This window comes from Marmota marmota, unplaced genomic scaffold, assembly GCF_001458135.2.
Source record: "Marmota marmota marmota unplaced genomic scaffold, marMar, whole genome shotgun sequence".
Lineage (NCBI taxonomy): Eukaryota > Metazoa > Chordata > Mammalia > Rodentia > Sciuridae > Marmota > Marmota marmota.
Window position 1 is genome coordinate 8,050,928 of NW_026000205.1, and position 17,055 is coordinate 8,067,982.

General features: G+C 37.0%; 1 protein-coding gene across 8 annotated transcripts in view; it reads right to left on the bottom strand.

The window, feature by feature from the left end:
• Znf546 (zinc finger protein 546) overlaps positions 1-17,055 on the bottom strand; it is a 73,654-nt gene that overhangs the window by 53,797 nt on the left and 2,802 nt on the right. For 3 of the 8 annotated variants that reach the window (XM_048790913.1, XM_048790906.1, XM_048790908.1), the window contains exons 2-4: positions 11,185-11,270; positions 9,016-9,142; positions 7,891-7,986 (exon numbers count right to left, since the gene is read on the bottom strand). In XM_048790913.1, coding sequence (XP_048646870.1) covers positions 7,891-7,986; positions 9,016-9,142; positions 11,185-11,193 — 232 coding nt within the window. In that variant the 5' untranslated portion in view covers positions 11,194-11,270. Of the gene's footprint in view, positions 1-111; positions 1,331-3,344; positions 3,392-5,647; positions 5,712-7,890; positions 7,987-9,015; positions 9,143-10,727; positions 10,850-11,184; positions 11,273-17,055 lie in introns of those variants that run through there. The other 5 variants (XM_048790910.1, XM_048790909.1, XM_048790911.1 and 2 more) reach the window with 5 other exon arrangements.

Below are 17,055 nucleotides of genomic sequence, written 5' to 3' on the forward strand. Positions count from 1 at the left end.
ATCCAAGTCCTAACTCCTGGTACCTGTGAAAGTGACCTAATTTGAAAAGTCTTTACAGATGTTATCAAGTTAAAGATCTCAAGATGCAATCATCTGAAATAATAGGTGTACCTAGAGTGAGATGAAGATTACATCACTGTCTCTTGTATCTGGTGTCTAAAGATGAGACGGCCAAGCTAAGGAACACCAAGGATTGTCACCAACCACCATTTCATAAATTGTCAGGCTCGCCTGGCATGCGTGCGGCCCAGGTTCGATCTTCAGCACCACATACAAACAACGATGTTGTGTCTGCCAAAAACTAAAAAATAAATATTAAAATTCTCAAAAAAAAAAAAAGATTCAGAAGGCTAACATTTTGTTCAGAATCTCTCCATCTGTTTGAGAAATCTAAAAAATCCTTTATAATGTCTGTCTGGTTTTGGTATCAAAGCAATACTGGCCTTGTAGAAAGAGTTTGGAAGTATTCAAGTTTCTAGAAGAGCTTGTCTACAATTGATATACAAATATAAAAACTTATAACTAAAACTTTTAGAAGACATGACATAATGGCTGAAAAGAGGCACCTAACACAAGGAAGAACCAAAGCAACAGGTGTATAACTGCACACTGAAGTGAGTAACCAAGAGAACACTGGAAATCAACAGAAAAGTAGAAATCTTGGAAATCCAGAGACCTGGAATAACTGCATAGTAAGAGAAGCAATACAGCTGGGGGAAATGGGACCTATCCTCCCGAAGGTAAAGGTGAAAGGAAGTCCCAGAAAACTCAGTTGGTGCATACATTGGCAGTCCTAGCTATTGGAAACCCTTACAGGCAAGCGACCCAAGAAAATAAGAAACCAAAAATCTGCATAGTAGGCTGGCTTTGGAAAAAAGACACTCTCAGTGAACAAGCAGGGTGCTATAGCCAGAACCCATGTTGAGACAGGACCTTCTGTCTGAATTTGGACTGGTCAAGAGGACAGAAACCCTTGCACATTTCCATCTCTGGGTCCCCACAAACATTGCACTGCAATGGCTAAATTCAGTAACTTTCACACAAACCTGAGTATATCACTGTAGGGAATGGGTGTTGTAAAACAGAAGGGAACAAAGGCTGCCACCTCCAGAAAAGGAGATCTGTTCTCCAAGACCAGGGGTGTGGCCAGTCATGTGGTTTCACATGGGTGCCAGGACTAAAGGCAATTACACAATTCCTGCTAGCCCTCTCCCTAGCACCACACACAGGTGCCTGTCACAAGGCAGGGAAAGAACTCTGGTTCCAATGCTTCTTTTTGCCCCTATGAAGCACTGGGCTTGCACCAGTGTCTTATCAAAGGGTGAGTGCTCTGGGCTCTCCCTACTATCGGAGCACCAGAATTAATAGGACCAAAGACAAGGAGTTAATAGCACCAGTGCCTGAGGGAACCCCCCATTACCTGATAGGGATAACCACGCCCATTGTAGGAGTAGCATAGTGTTGTCTGCACCACACCTGCCCGACTGCTCATGTCCCCCAGTCTTCCATGACCCATAGAGACAGTGAGTCTGACTCCAATATGATACTATGTACAAACTCACTAGATACAGCCAAAGAAGCTACAGGGAGATTATGGTTATGCAATGTTTATTTCTGCCTGGGGACCAACAAATATGGGAAAAAATGCCTAAAGGTCGTAAATGCTCTAGTAAAAGACTTTAAAGATGTTGAAGTAGATGAAATGCCTGATAAAGAATTCAAAAAATGGGGCTGGGGATGTGGCTCAAGCGGTAGCACGCGCTCCTGGCATGCGTGCGGCCCAGGTTCGATCATCAGCACCACATACAATGATGTTGTGTCTGCCAAAAACTAAATATTAAAAAATTCTCCTTTAAAAAAAAAAATTCAAAAAATGACTTTGTAAAAGCTTGATGAAATCCATAAAAATAAATCCATAAAAATACATATAAGCAGTTAAATTAGGAAGACAATGCAGGATAATGAGAAATCCAACAAAGAATAAAGATTGTGAAGAACTATCAGAAAACTCAAATGAAGAGCTCAATGTGTCAAATCCAGTTGAAAGCTTCAAAAACAGACTAGATAAAGTGGAAGGAAAGAATACTGGAGCTTTAATTATAGGTCTCTTGAATATCAGATTCAGATAGGAAAAAAATGTGTTCAAGATCTTTGGGACACCATTAAAATATCAAACATCCACATCATCCACATAGGGGAAGAAATTAAGGCTAAGGGCATAGAAACCCTATTCAAAGAGATAATTGAGAACTTCCCTATTCTTGGGAAAAACATGGGTGTCCAGGAATAAGATGTTTATAGAAACCCAAACAGACATGATCAGAAAAGATCCTCACTATGACAGTCAAACTGTCAATGGTAAAGGATAAAGAATTAAAAAATCTGCAAGTGAGAAACAAGTCACATTTAAGAGCAACCCCATTAAATTTCATAGGAAAAAATCCTCCAAGCCAGGAGGGCACGGAATGATGGTTTTCAAGTCCTGGGAGAGTTGTGAGGACTGTCAACCAAGATTACCATACCCATCAAGTAATCCTTCAGAAAAGGAGAAATAAGCAAAAGGATAAACAAAAACTAAGGGTATTCATGGTCCCAAAACCAGCCTAACAAAAGATGCTTAAGGGAGTCCTACACTCAGAAGAGGAAGAAAGGTAATGTGAAAGTATAATCCTACAAGAAAAGTACTTGTATAAAAGAGAAATAGAAAAGAATACAGTAAATTATCAAATCACAAAGATGAATAAAAGGAAGAAACATGAAATATTTAAAACTAGAAGAATATCAACAAAATGCCAGGCACAAGTCCATATCTTTCAATAATGTAAGACATTAAATTCTCCAAATAAAAGACACAGACTGGCTGACTGGATTAATAAACAATATCCAACAATCTACTGCCTACCAGAAACACTTCACCAATAAAGACAGGCTAAAAATGAAAAGATAGAAAATAATATTTCAAGCAAACAATCCGAAAGCAAGTAGGAGTAGCTATTCTTAAAGCCAACAAAACAGCCTTTAAGACATAAACAGAGGGGCTGAGGCTGTAGCTCAGTGGCAGAGCCCTTGCCTAGCATGTATGAGGTACTGGGTTTGATCCTCAGCACTACATAAAAATAAACAATAACGGCATTCTGTCTAAAACTACTAAAAAAAGTTTTTTTTAAAAAGACAAAGAAGGTTGCTATATAATGATTAAAGGATTTATCAAGAAGATACAATTATAAGTCCAAATGTACCTAATTTCAGAACACCCAATGTTATGAACAAGCACATACCAAAAGGAAAGAAATAGGCTTCAATAATTCCAATAATAGTAGGGGATCTCAATATCCCATTCTTACCAACGGATAGCTCACCCAGACAAAATTTCAGAGAAACATCAGAGTACCTGGAGATTCAAAAGGAAACATTATATTCTATATCACATAAATCAATTAGGGATTATTTTGAAAAACTACATGCTAACAAGTTGGAAAATCTAGAAGAAATTGGACAAATGTGTGGATACAAAGAACCTATGAAAATCGAACCATGAATATAATATACATAGAATGATATAAAACAGCTGATCTAAACCAATAAGTAATGAGTTGAGGGCTGGGGCTGTATCCATGTGGCAGAGCACTTGCACTGGGTTCGATCCTTAGCATCACAAAAAAAATAAAGGCATTCTGTCCATCCACAACTACCAAAAAAAAAGCAATGAGCTGAATCAGTAATCATTTCCCAAAAAAAAAAAAAAAAGGACCACATGGGCTTATTGCTAAATTTTATCAAACTTTTAAAGAATTAACACCAATCCTAGCAAATTGAATTCAACAGCATAACAAAAATATCATACCCATGATCAAACTGGTTTCATTCCAGGAATATAAGGATGGTTAAAATAATACATAGAATGAAGAATAAAAATCAAAACCTCAAAGATGCAGGAAAAGAATTTGCTAAAACTCAACATCTCTTCATGATAAAAGCCTTAAACAAATAAGGAACATCAAGATCATATCTCAAAGGCTATATATGACAAACACATAGCTAATAACATACTAATGGGGAAAAAACAAAGCATTTCCTATAAGGTCAGAAACAAGGATGTCAGCTCTCATTCCATATACTAGAAATAAACTAGTATTATAAATTTTAGAGCAATTAGGCAAGAGAAATAAAAGGTATACAAATAAGAAAAGATGTCAAATTATCCCTGTTTGCAAATATGATTCTATACATAGAAAAAACTTAAAAAAATGCACCAAAAGACAGACTATGAGAATGGATAAATGAATCCAATATATTAATAGTATTTAAAAAAATATAAAAATCGGTAACTTTTCTTTACCAATAATGAATTTGCAGAAAGAAGTCATAAAAGCAATTCCATTCAGAATAGCCCTCCCCCCAACAAATACCTAGAATAATTTAAGGAAATGAAAGACCTCTATGATGAAAATTAGAAAACACTGAAGAAATGGAAGACACCACAAGGTAGAAGGACCTACCATGTTCATGAATTAAAATAATTGTTAAAATGTTCATACTATCCAAAGCAACTCTAGATTCAATGCAACTGCCATCAAAATACCAACAATATTCTTCACAGAATTAGAAAAGACAATCCTAAAATTTATATGGAAACACAAAAGAACCCCAAATAGCCAAAGCATTCTTGAGCAAAAAAGCAAAACTGGAGGCATCGTACTACCCAATTTGAATACATGCTATAGGACTACAGTAATCTAAACAGCATGGTATGGACACAAAAACAGACACATAAAACAAAGGAAAGAATGAGTACTCAGAAATAAACTATGCATCTTAGGCAAGAGAAATAAAAGGTATACAAATAAGAAAGGTATACAAATAAGATTATCAACATTATACAAAACATACATTGGAGAAAGTACAGCCTCTTCAGCAAATGTTGCTGGGAAAACTGGACATCCACAAGCAAGAGATTGAAACTAGACTTCAATCCCTTACTCTGTACAGAGCAAGGGATCTAAGGATCTAAATCAATTCAAAATCTTTAAGACTTGAAACTTAAATTACTTTGGGGAAACACAGGGGGAAAAATACTTCAAGATATTGGTATAGGCAATGATTTTCCAGATAGGACTCCAAAAGCACAGAAAACATGAGCAAAAATTTAAAAATGGGATTATGTCAAACTAAAAAGCTTGCACACAGTAAAGGAAACTATAGTGATGAAACAACCTCTTCAGAAGAAAATATTTGGCATTTATTCACCTGACAAGGTTAATATCCAGAATATAAGAATAACTAAAAAAACTTTTTAAAAATCCAGTTTAAAAATATGGGCAAATCATCTGAACAGTTCTCAGAAGAGGAAATACAAAAGATCAGTAAATATTTTTTTTAAATGTTCAGCATCTAGCCATTAGAGAAATGCAAATCAAACTACAATAAGATACCAGTTAGAATGGCTATTATCAAAAAAATTAAATAACTAATGCTGGTGAGGATATAAAGAAAAAGAACTCATATGTGATCAGTGGGAATGTTAAATGAATACAGCCATTGTGGAAAACTGTGGTGATTCCTCAAAAAAAAAAAAAAAAATTGAACTCCCATACAACCCAATTATCCCACTACCAAAGAAAATGAAGCCAGCATAAGAAACAGATACCTGCATGTCCATGTTTACTGCAGCACTTTTCACAATAGCTAAGGTAAGGAATCGGTGTAGGTGCCTGCCGACAGATGAATGCATAAAGAAAATATGATACGTATAGATAATGCAGTATTATTCAGCCAAAAAGGAGGATAAAATTCTGTCACAGCAAAATGGATGGAAATTGAGGACATCATGTTAAGTGAAATAAGCTAGACACAGAAATCTGACAAGAATTACATATTCTCTCTCATGTGGGAAAAAAAAGTCAACCTGAGAGTAGAAAAGTGATTACTGGGGACTAGGAAGGGTGGCAGAGGCTAAAGGTAGAAGGATGGATGGGTGTGATCAATGTACATTATATGCAAGTATGGAATTTCACAGTGAATCCCATTAATCCATACAATTAGTATGTGTTACTAATAAGTTTAAAAGAAAACAAAAAAGCTTTGTATCTTGAGGGTTGCTAGATATGCTACTAAAAGCATAGTCAATGAAAGAGAAAAGTAATAAACTCTACTTAAGAGTTTATGCTATTCAAGAGATAAAAATATTCCAGAGAAAACATTTATAAACTAAATACTGGATAAAGGACTTGTTCATGAAAACTCAATAATAAGGAAACAACACAGGTAGAAAAAAGGCAAAAGATTCCAATAGACACTTCACCAAAGAAGAAAAATGGATGAGAACTTAAGCAATGAAAAGTTGTTCAAGATGATTAGGGTTAGGGAAATGAAAATTAGAACTACAATATGATACCACTACCCACCTATTAGCATAGCTAAAATTAAAAAGGCTGATCAAGTGCTGGCAAGAACACAGAGGTGCCAGAACTCCCAGAAACTTCTGCTGGGAAGGAAAATGATCAAAACTACTCTCAGAAAGTGTTGCAGTTTTTTTAAAATTTAAATATGCATTTATCAAATGATTCACCTATTCCATCCAGATATTTACCCAAGAGTAAATAAAGTATATGCCCATATAAGGACTTTTACAAGAATGTTCCTAGAAGCTTTATTTGCAATAGACAAACTCTAGAAATAACACAATGTCCATCAACATGTAAATAGCTAAATGAATTGAGATACATCCTTTCAAAGGAATACTTCTCAACATTAGAAAGGATGAATTTCAAAATAATTATGCTGACTAAGGCTAAATGAACAATCATTAAATGATTCCATTTATACAAAATTCTAGAAAATGCAAACTAATCTGTAGTGACAGACCAACGAACAGTGGGAGCCTGGGCAGGGGGTAGAGAATGGCATGAAGAAGATTGTTTTTGCAAGAATTGGATATTATTTTAATTTTGCAATGTTTTCATAATATACATGCCAACATCAAATTTTATATTTTAAATATGCAGTTTACATTATGCCAAATTTCATTTCTATTTCAATGAAACTATTTTTAAAAATTAGACACTGACACTTAAAATGGGTACATAAAAATATGTACCCATGTATATATGATTAAGAAAATACATTTGGCAGGTGCTCTGGCACATGCCTATAATCCCAGAAGCTTAGGAGGCTGAGGCAGGAGGATGGCAGTTTCCAAACCAGCCTCAGAAGCTTAGGCCAAATGACTTTTGAGGAAGGGTATTCTGAGACTTTATTTCATATCTGCTCAAAGTTCATCAATTTGGATAGCCTTTCCTGATCTCATCTAAAGTAGCCCTCACAATGTCCCAATACTGTCCCCTTATCTGGCTTAATTTTCTTCAAAATACATATCTAAATCTGATATTGTCTGTTTAGTTTTCCTTACTACGATATCAACATCTCTATGACAATAGGAACAATCATCAGTAGTACCTAGACTCTAACACAGTATGTACAGTGGCTTACACTAGATAAATAGGAAATACTTGTTAAAATTAATTCTAAAAAATGGAGAAATTAACATAAATCTACATGTAAAAAAAGGACCTGGAAACTGGTAAATGGCTGTCAAAGGGTAATAAAGAAAGCATCACTCCTTGAGATGGGAAACAACCAGCAACCAGCTCTAAAATTTATAGGAGTTGGGGATGTAGCTCAGTAATAGGGCTTGCATCCCGAGCACTGTTGGGGGAAAAAAAAAAAAAGGAACATGACAGAAGAGAGAGGAGCCTAATTTCCTATTTTTTATAGGCTTCACAGGATCTGGGCCTTTGAAGTGAGACTTCAAACATTTCAGCGACGTGCCTCTTCCCTGAGCCAGTGAGCCATAGCTTATGCAGGCTCCCTGCCTGGTCTGCCATCACTCACCTGAGGACTGCCTTCTTGTTTCTTCCCTCGTTTCCAGCCATGGATCTTTCTCTTGCTCCAATAAAACAATCACATCTGGCTTAGGAATGATACATCCTGCTCATGAGAAAAAAACAGGATACATGTTATAGGGAAAAAACCCACCAAATCCCAACCACAGCCTCAAAATGACTACATGCGGACTTGGTTACATTCACAATCAACTGTAGGTCAAATGGTATTTGAAAAAGCCTTCAAGACAAAACAGAAAAAGGCCATGGAACAGTCACATTAAGATGGACCCATGAGTATGGGACTAAAGAGACCAGGTAAGAGAGGAAAAAGGTCCAGTTTGCTTTCAAAGGGAGTCTACAGAGGCACCGTGAGCACACACTGTGCAGCCCCATGGCTGGCTTCAAATCTGCCAATCATTCCAGCTGTGTGACCTTGAAAAGCTACCATCCAGTGTTGCACTTTTATCAAATGCACTACTTCATAGGGCTGAAGTGAGAACACAAACACAAAGGGGCTTAAAAGGATGCCTAGAAATTATAGTAGTATTTTGTTGTTACTATTTTGCATAGAGAAATATACTGTTTCCTAAAATACTTACATGTTCTCCCTTAGACATTTCTTCAATGGAAAAAGCAAACTTCATAGACTAACTTTCAACTATAAAGCAGGTTAAAAAGAATATGTCTCTTCCAGATAGGGTGTGTTTGCTTGATTTTAAATGAATTTTGCAACCCAATCCTCCACCATTTAATCCAGAGATGTTCTTTTGATAACCTAAAAAAAAGCAGAACCCTAATTCTAACTGTTCTCTTGCAGGTGGGCCAGACCTTAATACAGAGCCACTGTAGAAATATTAGATGAAACCTAGTTTCTGAAAATGTCACACAACTCAAATCTACAAATCACCTAGAAAAACAGGCAATAACAGGAGGGGCCAGAGGGAGGAATGAGTGTCAATAAAGAATGGAAACACAGGTGTCATTTCCATCCCACAATATTCAAACCATTTCTTATTTTAGAAATAGGGGCAAAAATTCAACTGGCTTCTTAAAACAAAGCTCTAAAGTTCAACAGTGGAGAGAGCTGATATTCCAAAAAACAGACTGTAAATGATGTGGGTGGGTATCTTACCCAGTGAGATGAGGTTGCTGTAGTTTTCCAACATCACATCCCTGTACAAGTCCCTCTGAGCAGTGTCCAGGCACTCCCACTCCTCTTGAGAAAGATCTATGGCCACATCCTTGAATGCCAAGGACACCTGAAATAACAAATCCATGTATTATAAGTTTTTTAAAATGCATTTTGAAGATAAAAAACTAGCAGGAAAGAAGCAACATTGTAAGCAAGCAAACTGGGGCTTGAGCTTGCAAAAATAAGGAAATTAGTCTTTTTAAAATATATTTTTTTTATTTGTGGGTGGACACAATACCTTTATTTATTTTAATGTGGTGCTGAGGATCAAATACAGTGCCTCAAATGTGCTAGGCAAGTGCTCTACCACTGGGCTACAACCCCAGCCCAGGAAATTAGTATTTTTGAAGTTGAGTGCTTATATGCTTTTAAAGAATACTACTGATACAGACAAAATGTCCTGCATGTCATCAGATAACAAAATTATCCAAAGGTCTGGGAATGATTAAAAAAAAAAAAAAAAAAAAATCCACGTTTCCCAATTCAATGAAACAGCATACGCAAGCACACACTGCCTGCTTGTACCTGCATTTTAAATTCTGAATAAATATCAGTTTCTTCATTTTTTCTCCCTTCAGGTTATTAGGAAAAAGACATTTTTTTCTCCAAAAGTACTCTCAAATCTCTTAGAAAACAGAACTTGAATGACATTATATGATTTCATCAACTTCAAGTTCATCTTTACACAAGAGAATGTCATAAAGTCATTAGGAAATATATTTATTGGCTAGTTAATCGTATTACCTACTGCTATGGATTGAGTATGGTTTACGCATGTCCCTAAGGATATGTTGAAATTTAATCTCTATGAGGTATTAAGAGGGTGGATCTGGGCATAGTGCTGCATGCCTGTAGTCCCAGCCTCCTGAGAGGGAGGCTGAAGCAGAAGGTCCACTTGAGCTCAGGAATTAGGGGCTAGCCTGGGTAACATAATGAGATCCATACCTTAAAGAGAATGGAACTCAATCTGACTATGGTGTTCAGAGGTGGGACCTTTGGAAAGTGATTAGAATTAGATAAGCTTATCAGGGTAGAGACCCCACGATCATACTAGTGGCTATATAAGAAGAAAGAAATCAGAGAACATGAACATGCATGGATGTGCCCTGCGTCTTGCTGTGTGACTCCCTGAAATGCTTTGGGACTCTGCCAGTAAGAAGGTCATAGATGTGGCCCCCTGACCATGGGCTTCCAGAACTGTAAGCCAAAATAAACCACTTCTTTACAAAGTACACAGCCTAGGCTATTCATTAGAGTAACATAAAACAAACACGTCCATCTTGTGGACAAGTCAGTTAATCTTTTATACTTAAGGGCTTACGTTGGATAAAATGTTGACGTCAGACTATTTCCATCCATCATTGGGAATCTGGAGGACTTTCCTGCCTACAACCTCCCCATCCTTCAGTAACACCCGCCTCATTCCTGAGCTATAGGACACTGATGTCATGAGACCAGTACAACATTCTCAACCACAGAGCTAAACTGACTTTTGTCCTATTGCTCACCCCTTAGATAATCCCCTGACTAGATCCCTAAAGCCCCCAAACATGGGCCCCCATTGCACTTCCACTGAGACCTCTAAGCCTCTCAGTGCATAAGATCTGTCTTCATCTGGGATGGCAACACGCTCAACAATATATTCCATCGACCTGGAAAACAGGCCTTTGAAGTTGGATGGAACCATCTCTGTTTCACAGAATCATGAATCTGATGACAGAAGCTCAAATATTTCCCTTGAGGGACTTCATCTTTCACTGCTCTGTCAATGCTCCTGCAAGAAGACAAGGCACACAGATGAGGGATGAATAGGTGAGCACAGGTAAGAGAAAACAAGGGCAGATGAAGAGGACACCAGGCAGTTTGGCACCGTCCCTCACTGTGGTCACAGTAACTGAGGAGCAGGCTTCACAGGACTGTCTTAGGAAAGAAGTCTCAGGACAATATAAAACAACTGCACGGGGGAGGGGAGTGTGGGTCAGTGGTGGAGAGTCTGACTAGCAAGTGAGAGTTCTCCTGGCTTTGATCCAAGAACTACAAAATAAAACTTAGAAATGACCACATAAATTTTAAAATACAGTATTTCAAGGAAGAGAAACAGGAACTTACATGGGCCATGATTTTAGAACTGTAAGAACTTGTCAGTCCTCTGTGGGTTCCCTCCACTGCAGAAGCAGAGTCCAGAGAAGCCAGGCCTGTGGAGGAACAAGTGACTTTGAGACTAGGTAGGTACATGTCAGAACTCCACAAATAATTTAATGCCAATATGAAGCAGTTTTTCCTTCATTTCTATTTTCAACCCCACCATGCTGCACGTATTAATGTGGAGAGATGAGCAGAATTATGGATGAAGCCATGCCCTCCCTAGGCCAAAGGAACTACCTGCACAGACCTCCTGCAGGACGCCAAAGCACTCATTCCAGCAGAAGGGCCTCCTGGCCCATCCCAATTTCTGATGATGCTGATTTGTAGCTGAAATTGAATGACGTCCCTAAGCGAATTGTCTTTGTCCATGTTCGCCTAAGAGCTAAGATGTGGCCATCCCATGCAAACCCCAATATCATTCATGGCTTGAATGTGTGCCTAGATTCTGAAACATGGAGGCAGAAAACAGCAGGCAGTGTTTCCCACTGCAAAACTGACCGGAGTTCTTGCTCAGCCAGAACTACAGCCCCCAGAATCCTCTGTGCTCTTTTCAACCAACCTCTGTTTCCTATCAGGATTGTCTATTTTGCTTTGCCGCATGAAGTCACGACTATACACACACACACACACACACACACACACCCGTCTCAATATCAAGCCTCGGGAGGTGAGACTTCATGACCACATTGGCCAAGTGAGAACAAAATGAGACATCTTTAGGATCTTCAGCGTTTTGGTCCCTTAGCATTTCATCATGCAATGCAGTTATCTCCAACAGAGGAGGCGAGGAAGCGCAAAGCAAAGTACCTTGCCAAAACTCACAGTAAGAGGAAGAGGTGTACTTTTAATAAAGTCAATTCTCTTCCAACTATGGCTTTTGCTGGATTTTGCCAGGATTTCTTACTTTGAGTGAAATCTGAGCATTGGTAATTCACTAAATACATCACCCACTGAATTTCTTAAATTTCAACAGGATTAAGGAAACACTCCTTAATGTAAAAAAGAAACAATCAGTTTACATTGTTATAATAGAAGATTTTAAAAGACATTGCTGTATGAGCAAGGGAGGGAAAATGGTTACTTTGTAGACATAAGTTTGCACAACCTTAAAATAGGGCACACAGAAGTATATGAAAGACTTCAGCCATGCAAACCTACTTCCGGGATCTGTTTAAAGCAAATGACTGCAAATGTGTATTAAGATGTATGAGTTATGTCAGAATTAACAGAATATTAAGTATATGTTAACTACTACTAAACTGGAGAAAATATTTAGAAGATGTGGAAAATATCCAGGATATATTATAAAAAATTAGGCTAAAAATCAGAATGTATAAATATAAATATAAAATATGTTGGAGCAAATTAGTTTACATTTGTAAAACATACACCCACACAACACACACACACACAGAGTGAAAGACAGATAGGCAAAAATCAAGACAGAGAAAAAGTCCAGAATGTGTACATAGCCATATATCAATACTACTGCTTTACTTATTATCATACTCTTTTTGTTTAAGTATAATCCATAAAATTCAAAAACAATTTTAAATAAACTCACAAGCAGATACATGTATTTATTTCATTTTGATAAGAGAAAATTCCTCTTTCTGTAAAGAGTTCTCTCTTGAACTTGGAGAAAAGGTTCAAAATAATCTAAAAACAGTTGTTATGTTTTTATTGAATGTCTTTTTCCCCTTTAGCTCTTAATAGTTCAATCAACTCTGTGTTTTGTTTTGCAGTGCTGGGGATTGAACTTAGGAAGGACCTAAAGAATGCTAAGAAAAGTCAGGCACAGTGTTACATTCCTGTACTCCTAGCAACTCAGGAGGCTGAGGCAGGAGGATCACAATTTGAAGGCCAGCCTCAGCAATTTAGTGAGTCTCTAACAACTTAGACCCTGTCTCAAAATAAAAAATAAAAAAGGGCTGGAGATATAGCTCAGTTGGTAGACAGCTTGCCTCACATGCACAAGGCCCTGGGTTTGATACTAGGCACCACAATCAATCAATCAATAAAAAGACTAGGGATGGGCTGGGGTTGTGGCTCTGTGGTAGAGCTCTTGTCTAGCATATGTGAGGCACTGCGTTTGATCCTCAGCATCAGATAAAAATAAATAAATAAAATAATTGTGTCCATCTACAACTTATCTAATAAAAATATATATATATATTTAATCTTATCTAGATAGATGTGTATATATATTAATTTATATATATTAATACACACACATACACACACACTGGTGATGTGGCTCAGAAGTTAAGTGCCCCTGGGTTCAATCTCCTGTACCCCCAGCAAAAAAAAAAGAACAAAAGTTAGATTCTAGGCAAGTGCTATAACACTTAGCTTCATCCCCAATCCTGACTTCTAAACATTTGCCTAGTATACTAAGGTACTGCCATGTCATACATGTCAACACTGATCACAATGAGCCTTCCTTTCTTACAGTCCTGACAGATGTATTCCTGACAGTTTGGCTCTGAAACTCTCCTTTCTGCCACAACATCCTCCAAATTGCTACTGAATAATCTTGTTAGTCTCACCTTAAATCTAACTTCATTAGAATAAAGACTGTAAGGTATGGATTTGTGCCATCCAATACAATAACCACAGCAACATATGTCTATCTAAATCTAATTTCAGTTCCTTAATCATACTAGCCACATTTTGTGTTCTTAAGAGCCACATGTAGTTAACAGCTACCATACCAGAGAATGTAGATATACAATAATCCATCATCATGGAAAGTTCTTTTGCACAGTGGTGGTATAAAGCATACAACATGGGTTGGGATGTGGCTCACTGGTAGAGTGCTTGCCTAGCATGTGTGAGGCACTGGGTTCGATCCTCAGCACCACATAAACAAAGATATTGTGTCCATCCAAAACTGGGAAAAAAAAAAAAAAAAAAGCATACAACATAAAATTGACTTACCACCAGAGTTCCCCTGAGTTCAGAATAATCTGGTCAAAATCTAATGCTGGTGACTAGAGAAATGACATTTCCTTCCTATGAACTCTTTTTTTGGGGGGGCGGGGGTGGAGGCACTGGGGGTTGAACTCAGGGACACTCGACCACTGAGCCATATCCCCAATCCTATTTTGTATTTTATTTAGAGACAAGGTCTCGCTGAGTTGCTCAGCACCTTGCTTTTGCTGAGGCTGATTTTGAACTTGCCATCCTCCTGCATCAGCCTCCAGAGCCGCTGGGATAACAGGTGTGTGTCACCGCACCCAACTATCCTTCTTGTGAACTCTTAAGGCATATGATCAGAATTCCTTTAGTGGTTTTTTTTTTTACCTTGTACCTTATACTTATTCATCTATTCTGATTTTATATCCTTTGCTATATCAAAAATAATTAAAGAGTAGTAACTTTATGTTTTCATTTCTTGTATTCCTCTAATTACTACCACAAGATCCAACATACTGTGACCCCTTACATCTGATAATTTGACTAAATATCATTTTTAGACATTCTTCTTTGGAAATGGTACTTAAGCACTTTAAAATATATGCATGATATATTCATCATATAATAACTTATAATAACTAAGTATTATAAATCTAAGTAGCTGTAGCAGGCAACAGGTTAAACAAATTATAGTTACAATAACAGACTACCACCTTGTTAGTATGCTCATATTGGTCCTTACTGATTACTGGAGAATGATATTCACTATGATTTATAGATTGATACAGGAAATTCAGGAACTATGAGAAATTGTGGAAAATATTGTAGCCGTTAACAACACAGTTTCTGTTGTCAGACTTTCAGAATGTGAATCTCAGTCTGACAGCTATTACATTTTCAAGTAGCCTACTGGTAAACTAGGGGTAAGCACCCACACTCAGGTAGCCTACTGGTAAACTAGGGGTAAGCACCCACACTCAGAGAGTTGTGTTGAGGAAATATCTCTATATCACATACTGGCATGTAACTATTTAATAGAAGTTAGGGAGTATTATTAAAATAAAGGACATTATATGTTTCTTACTCCATTGTTCTTAAATAGAATTATTTTCTACTGTTTCCTTTTTTCCACAGTAAAATCTGGGTATCACATCTACTCTTTTAACAAATTTGTTTAGTTGTTGATGAACTTTGATTTATTTGTATGCAGTGCTAAGAATTGAACCCAGTGCTTCACACATTCGAGGCAAACACTCTACCACTGAGCTACAACCCCAGCCCAGGTACAATTCTTTTAAATTAACAACATTAATAAAACAGTTTCTCAGAAAGATAACCAAGACATCTCCCCTTGTCCTTTAAACTACTGAAGGGAGGTATCATTCTTTAATATAGTACTAAATAAAAGGATCTAATAAGGTGTTAGTGTATTTTATTATGAGGTTCAATTTTGTACTCATATCCTATGAATATACATTTTCATGAAAATTTTAGCTATCACTATCTTACTCTGTTTTCTACTATTACAAACGGGTCCTATAAAATGTTATTGGCATAAAGGAGCTTCAAAACATACCTGAATATGGAGAGTACAGCTATGTCCTGTGAATGTCACTTTAAAAATCTATAATAATATGTAGTCCTGAAGGGCTATCTTATCAACTAAATTGTGCCATAATTGATTTGTGAATACCTGGAAGTTCATCAAAATAGAAGGGTTCCTTGGCACTTCCCTTTTCTCCCTTCAAACACAGAGGAATAAAAACCTGTGGCTAGGAAGATTTACCTCCTCTAACTAGGAGTTGGAGAGTCTCTATGTCCTTTGACTGAAAAATGCGATTTCTATCCTGCAGAATCTAAAATCAGAATCAAGATATACTCCTTACAAAAATGTGTTTAAATCCCAACATTAATAAGTGAGGTTCACATGAAATTTAAAGTTGATTATTGTTCATCATTGAAACTCTAGCCAGAGCAATTAGATGAAAGAAATTAAAGGGATATGGATAGGAAAAGAAGAACTATCACTATTTTCTGACTACATGATTCTAAGAGGATCCAAAAAATTCCATCAAAAAACTTCTAGAACTAATAAATGAATTCAGCAAAGGAGCAGGATATAAAATCAATATAAATCATAATGCATTTTTGTACATTAGTGACAAATCCACTGAAAGAGAAACTAGGAAAATTACTCCATTTACAATGGCCTCAAAAAAAAAAATACTTGGGAATCAACTTAACAAAAGAGGTGTAAGACCTCTACAATGAAAACTACAGAATGCTAAAGAAAGAAATTAAAGAGGACTTTAGAAGATGGAAAGATCCTCCCTTGTTCTTGGATAGGCAGAATTAACATTATGAAAACGACCATACTTCAAAAGAACTGTACAGATTTAATGCAATTCCAATCAAAATCCCAAGGATATTCCTTATAGAAATAGAAAAAGCAATCATCTGGAAAAATAAGACCCAGAATAGCTAAAGCAATCATTAGCAAGAAAAGTGAAGCAGGTGGCATCACCATACCAGACCTTAAACTATCGTACAGAGCAATAGTAACAAAAAAATGGCATGATATTGGCACCAAAATAGACTAGTAGACCAAAGGTACAGAATAGAGGACACAGAGACAAACTACATAAATACAGTTATCTCATACTAGACCAAGGCACCAAAAACATATATTGGAGAAAAGATAGCCTCTTCAACAAATGGTGCTGGGAAAACTGGAAATCCATATGAAAAAAAAATGAAATTAAGCCCCTATATCTCACCATGCACAAAACACAACTCAAAGAGGATCAAAGACCTAGGAATTAAATGGGTCTATTAGAAACCCTGCACCTAACAGAAGAAAAAGTAGGCCCAGGGCTGGGGTTGTGGCTCAGTGGTAGAGCGCTTGCCTCGCTTGTT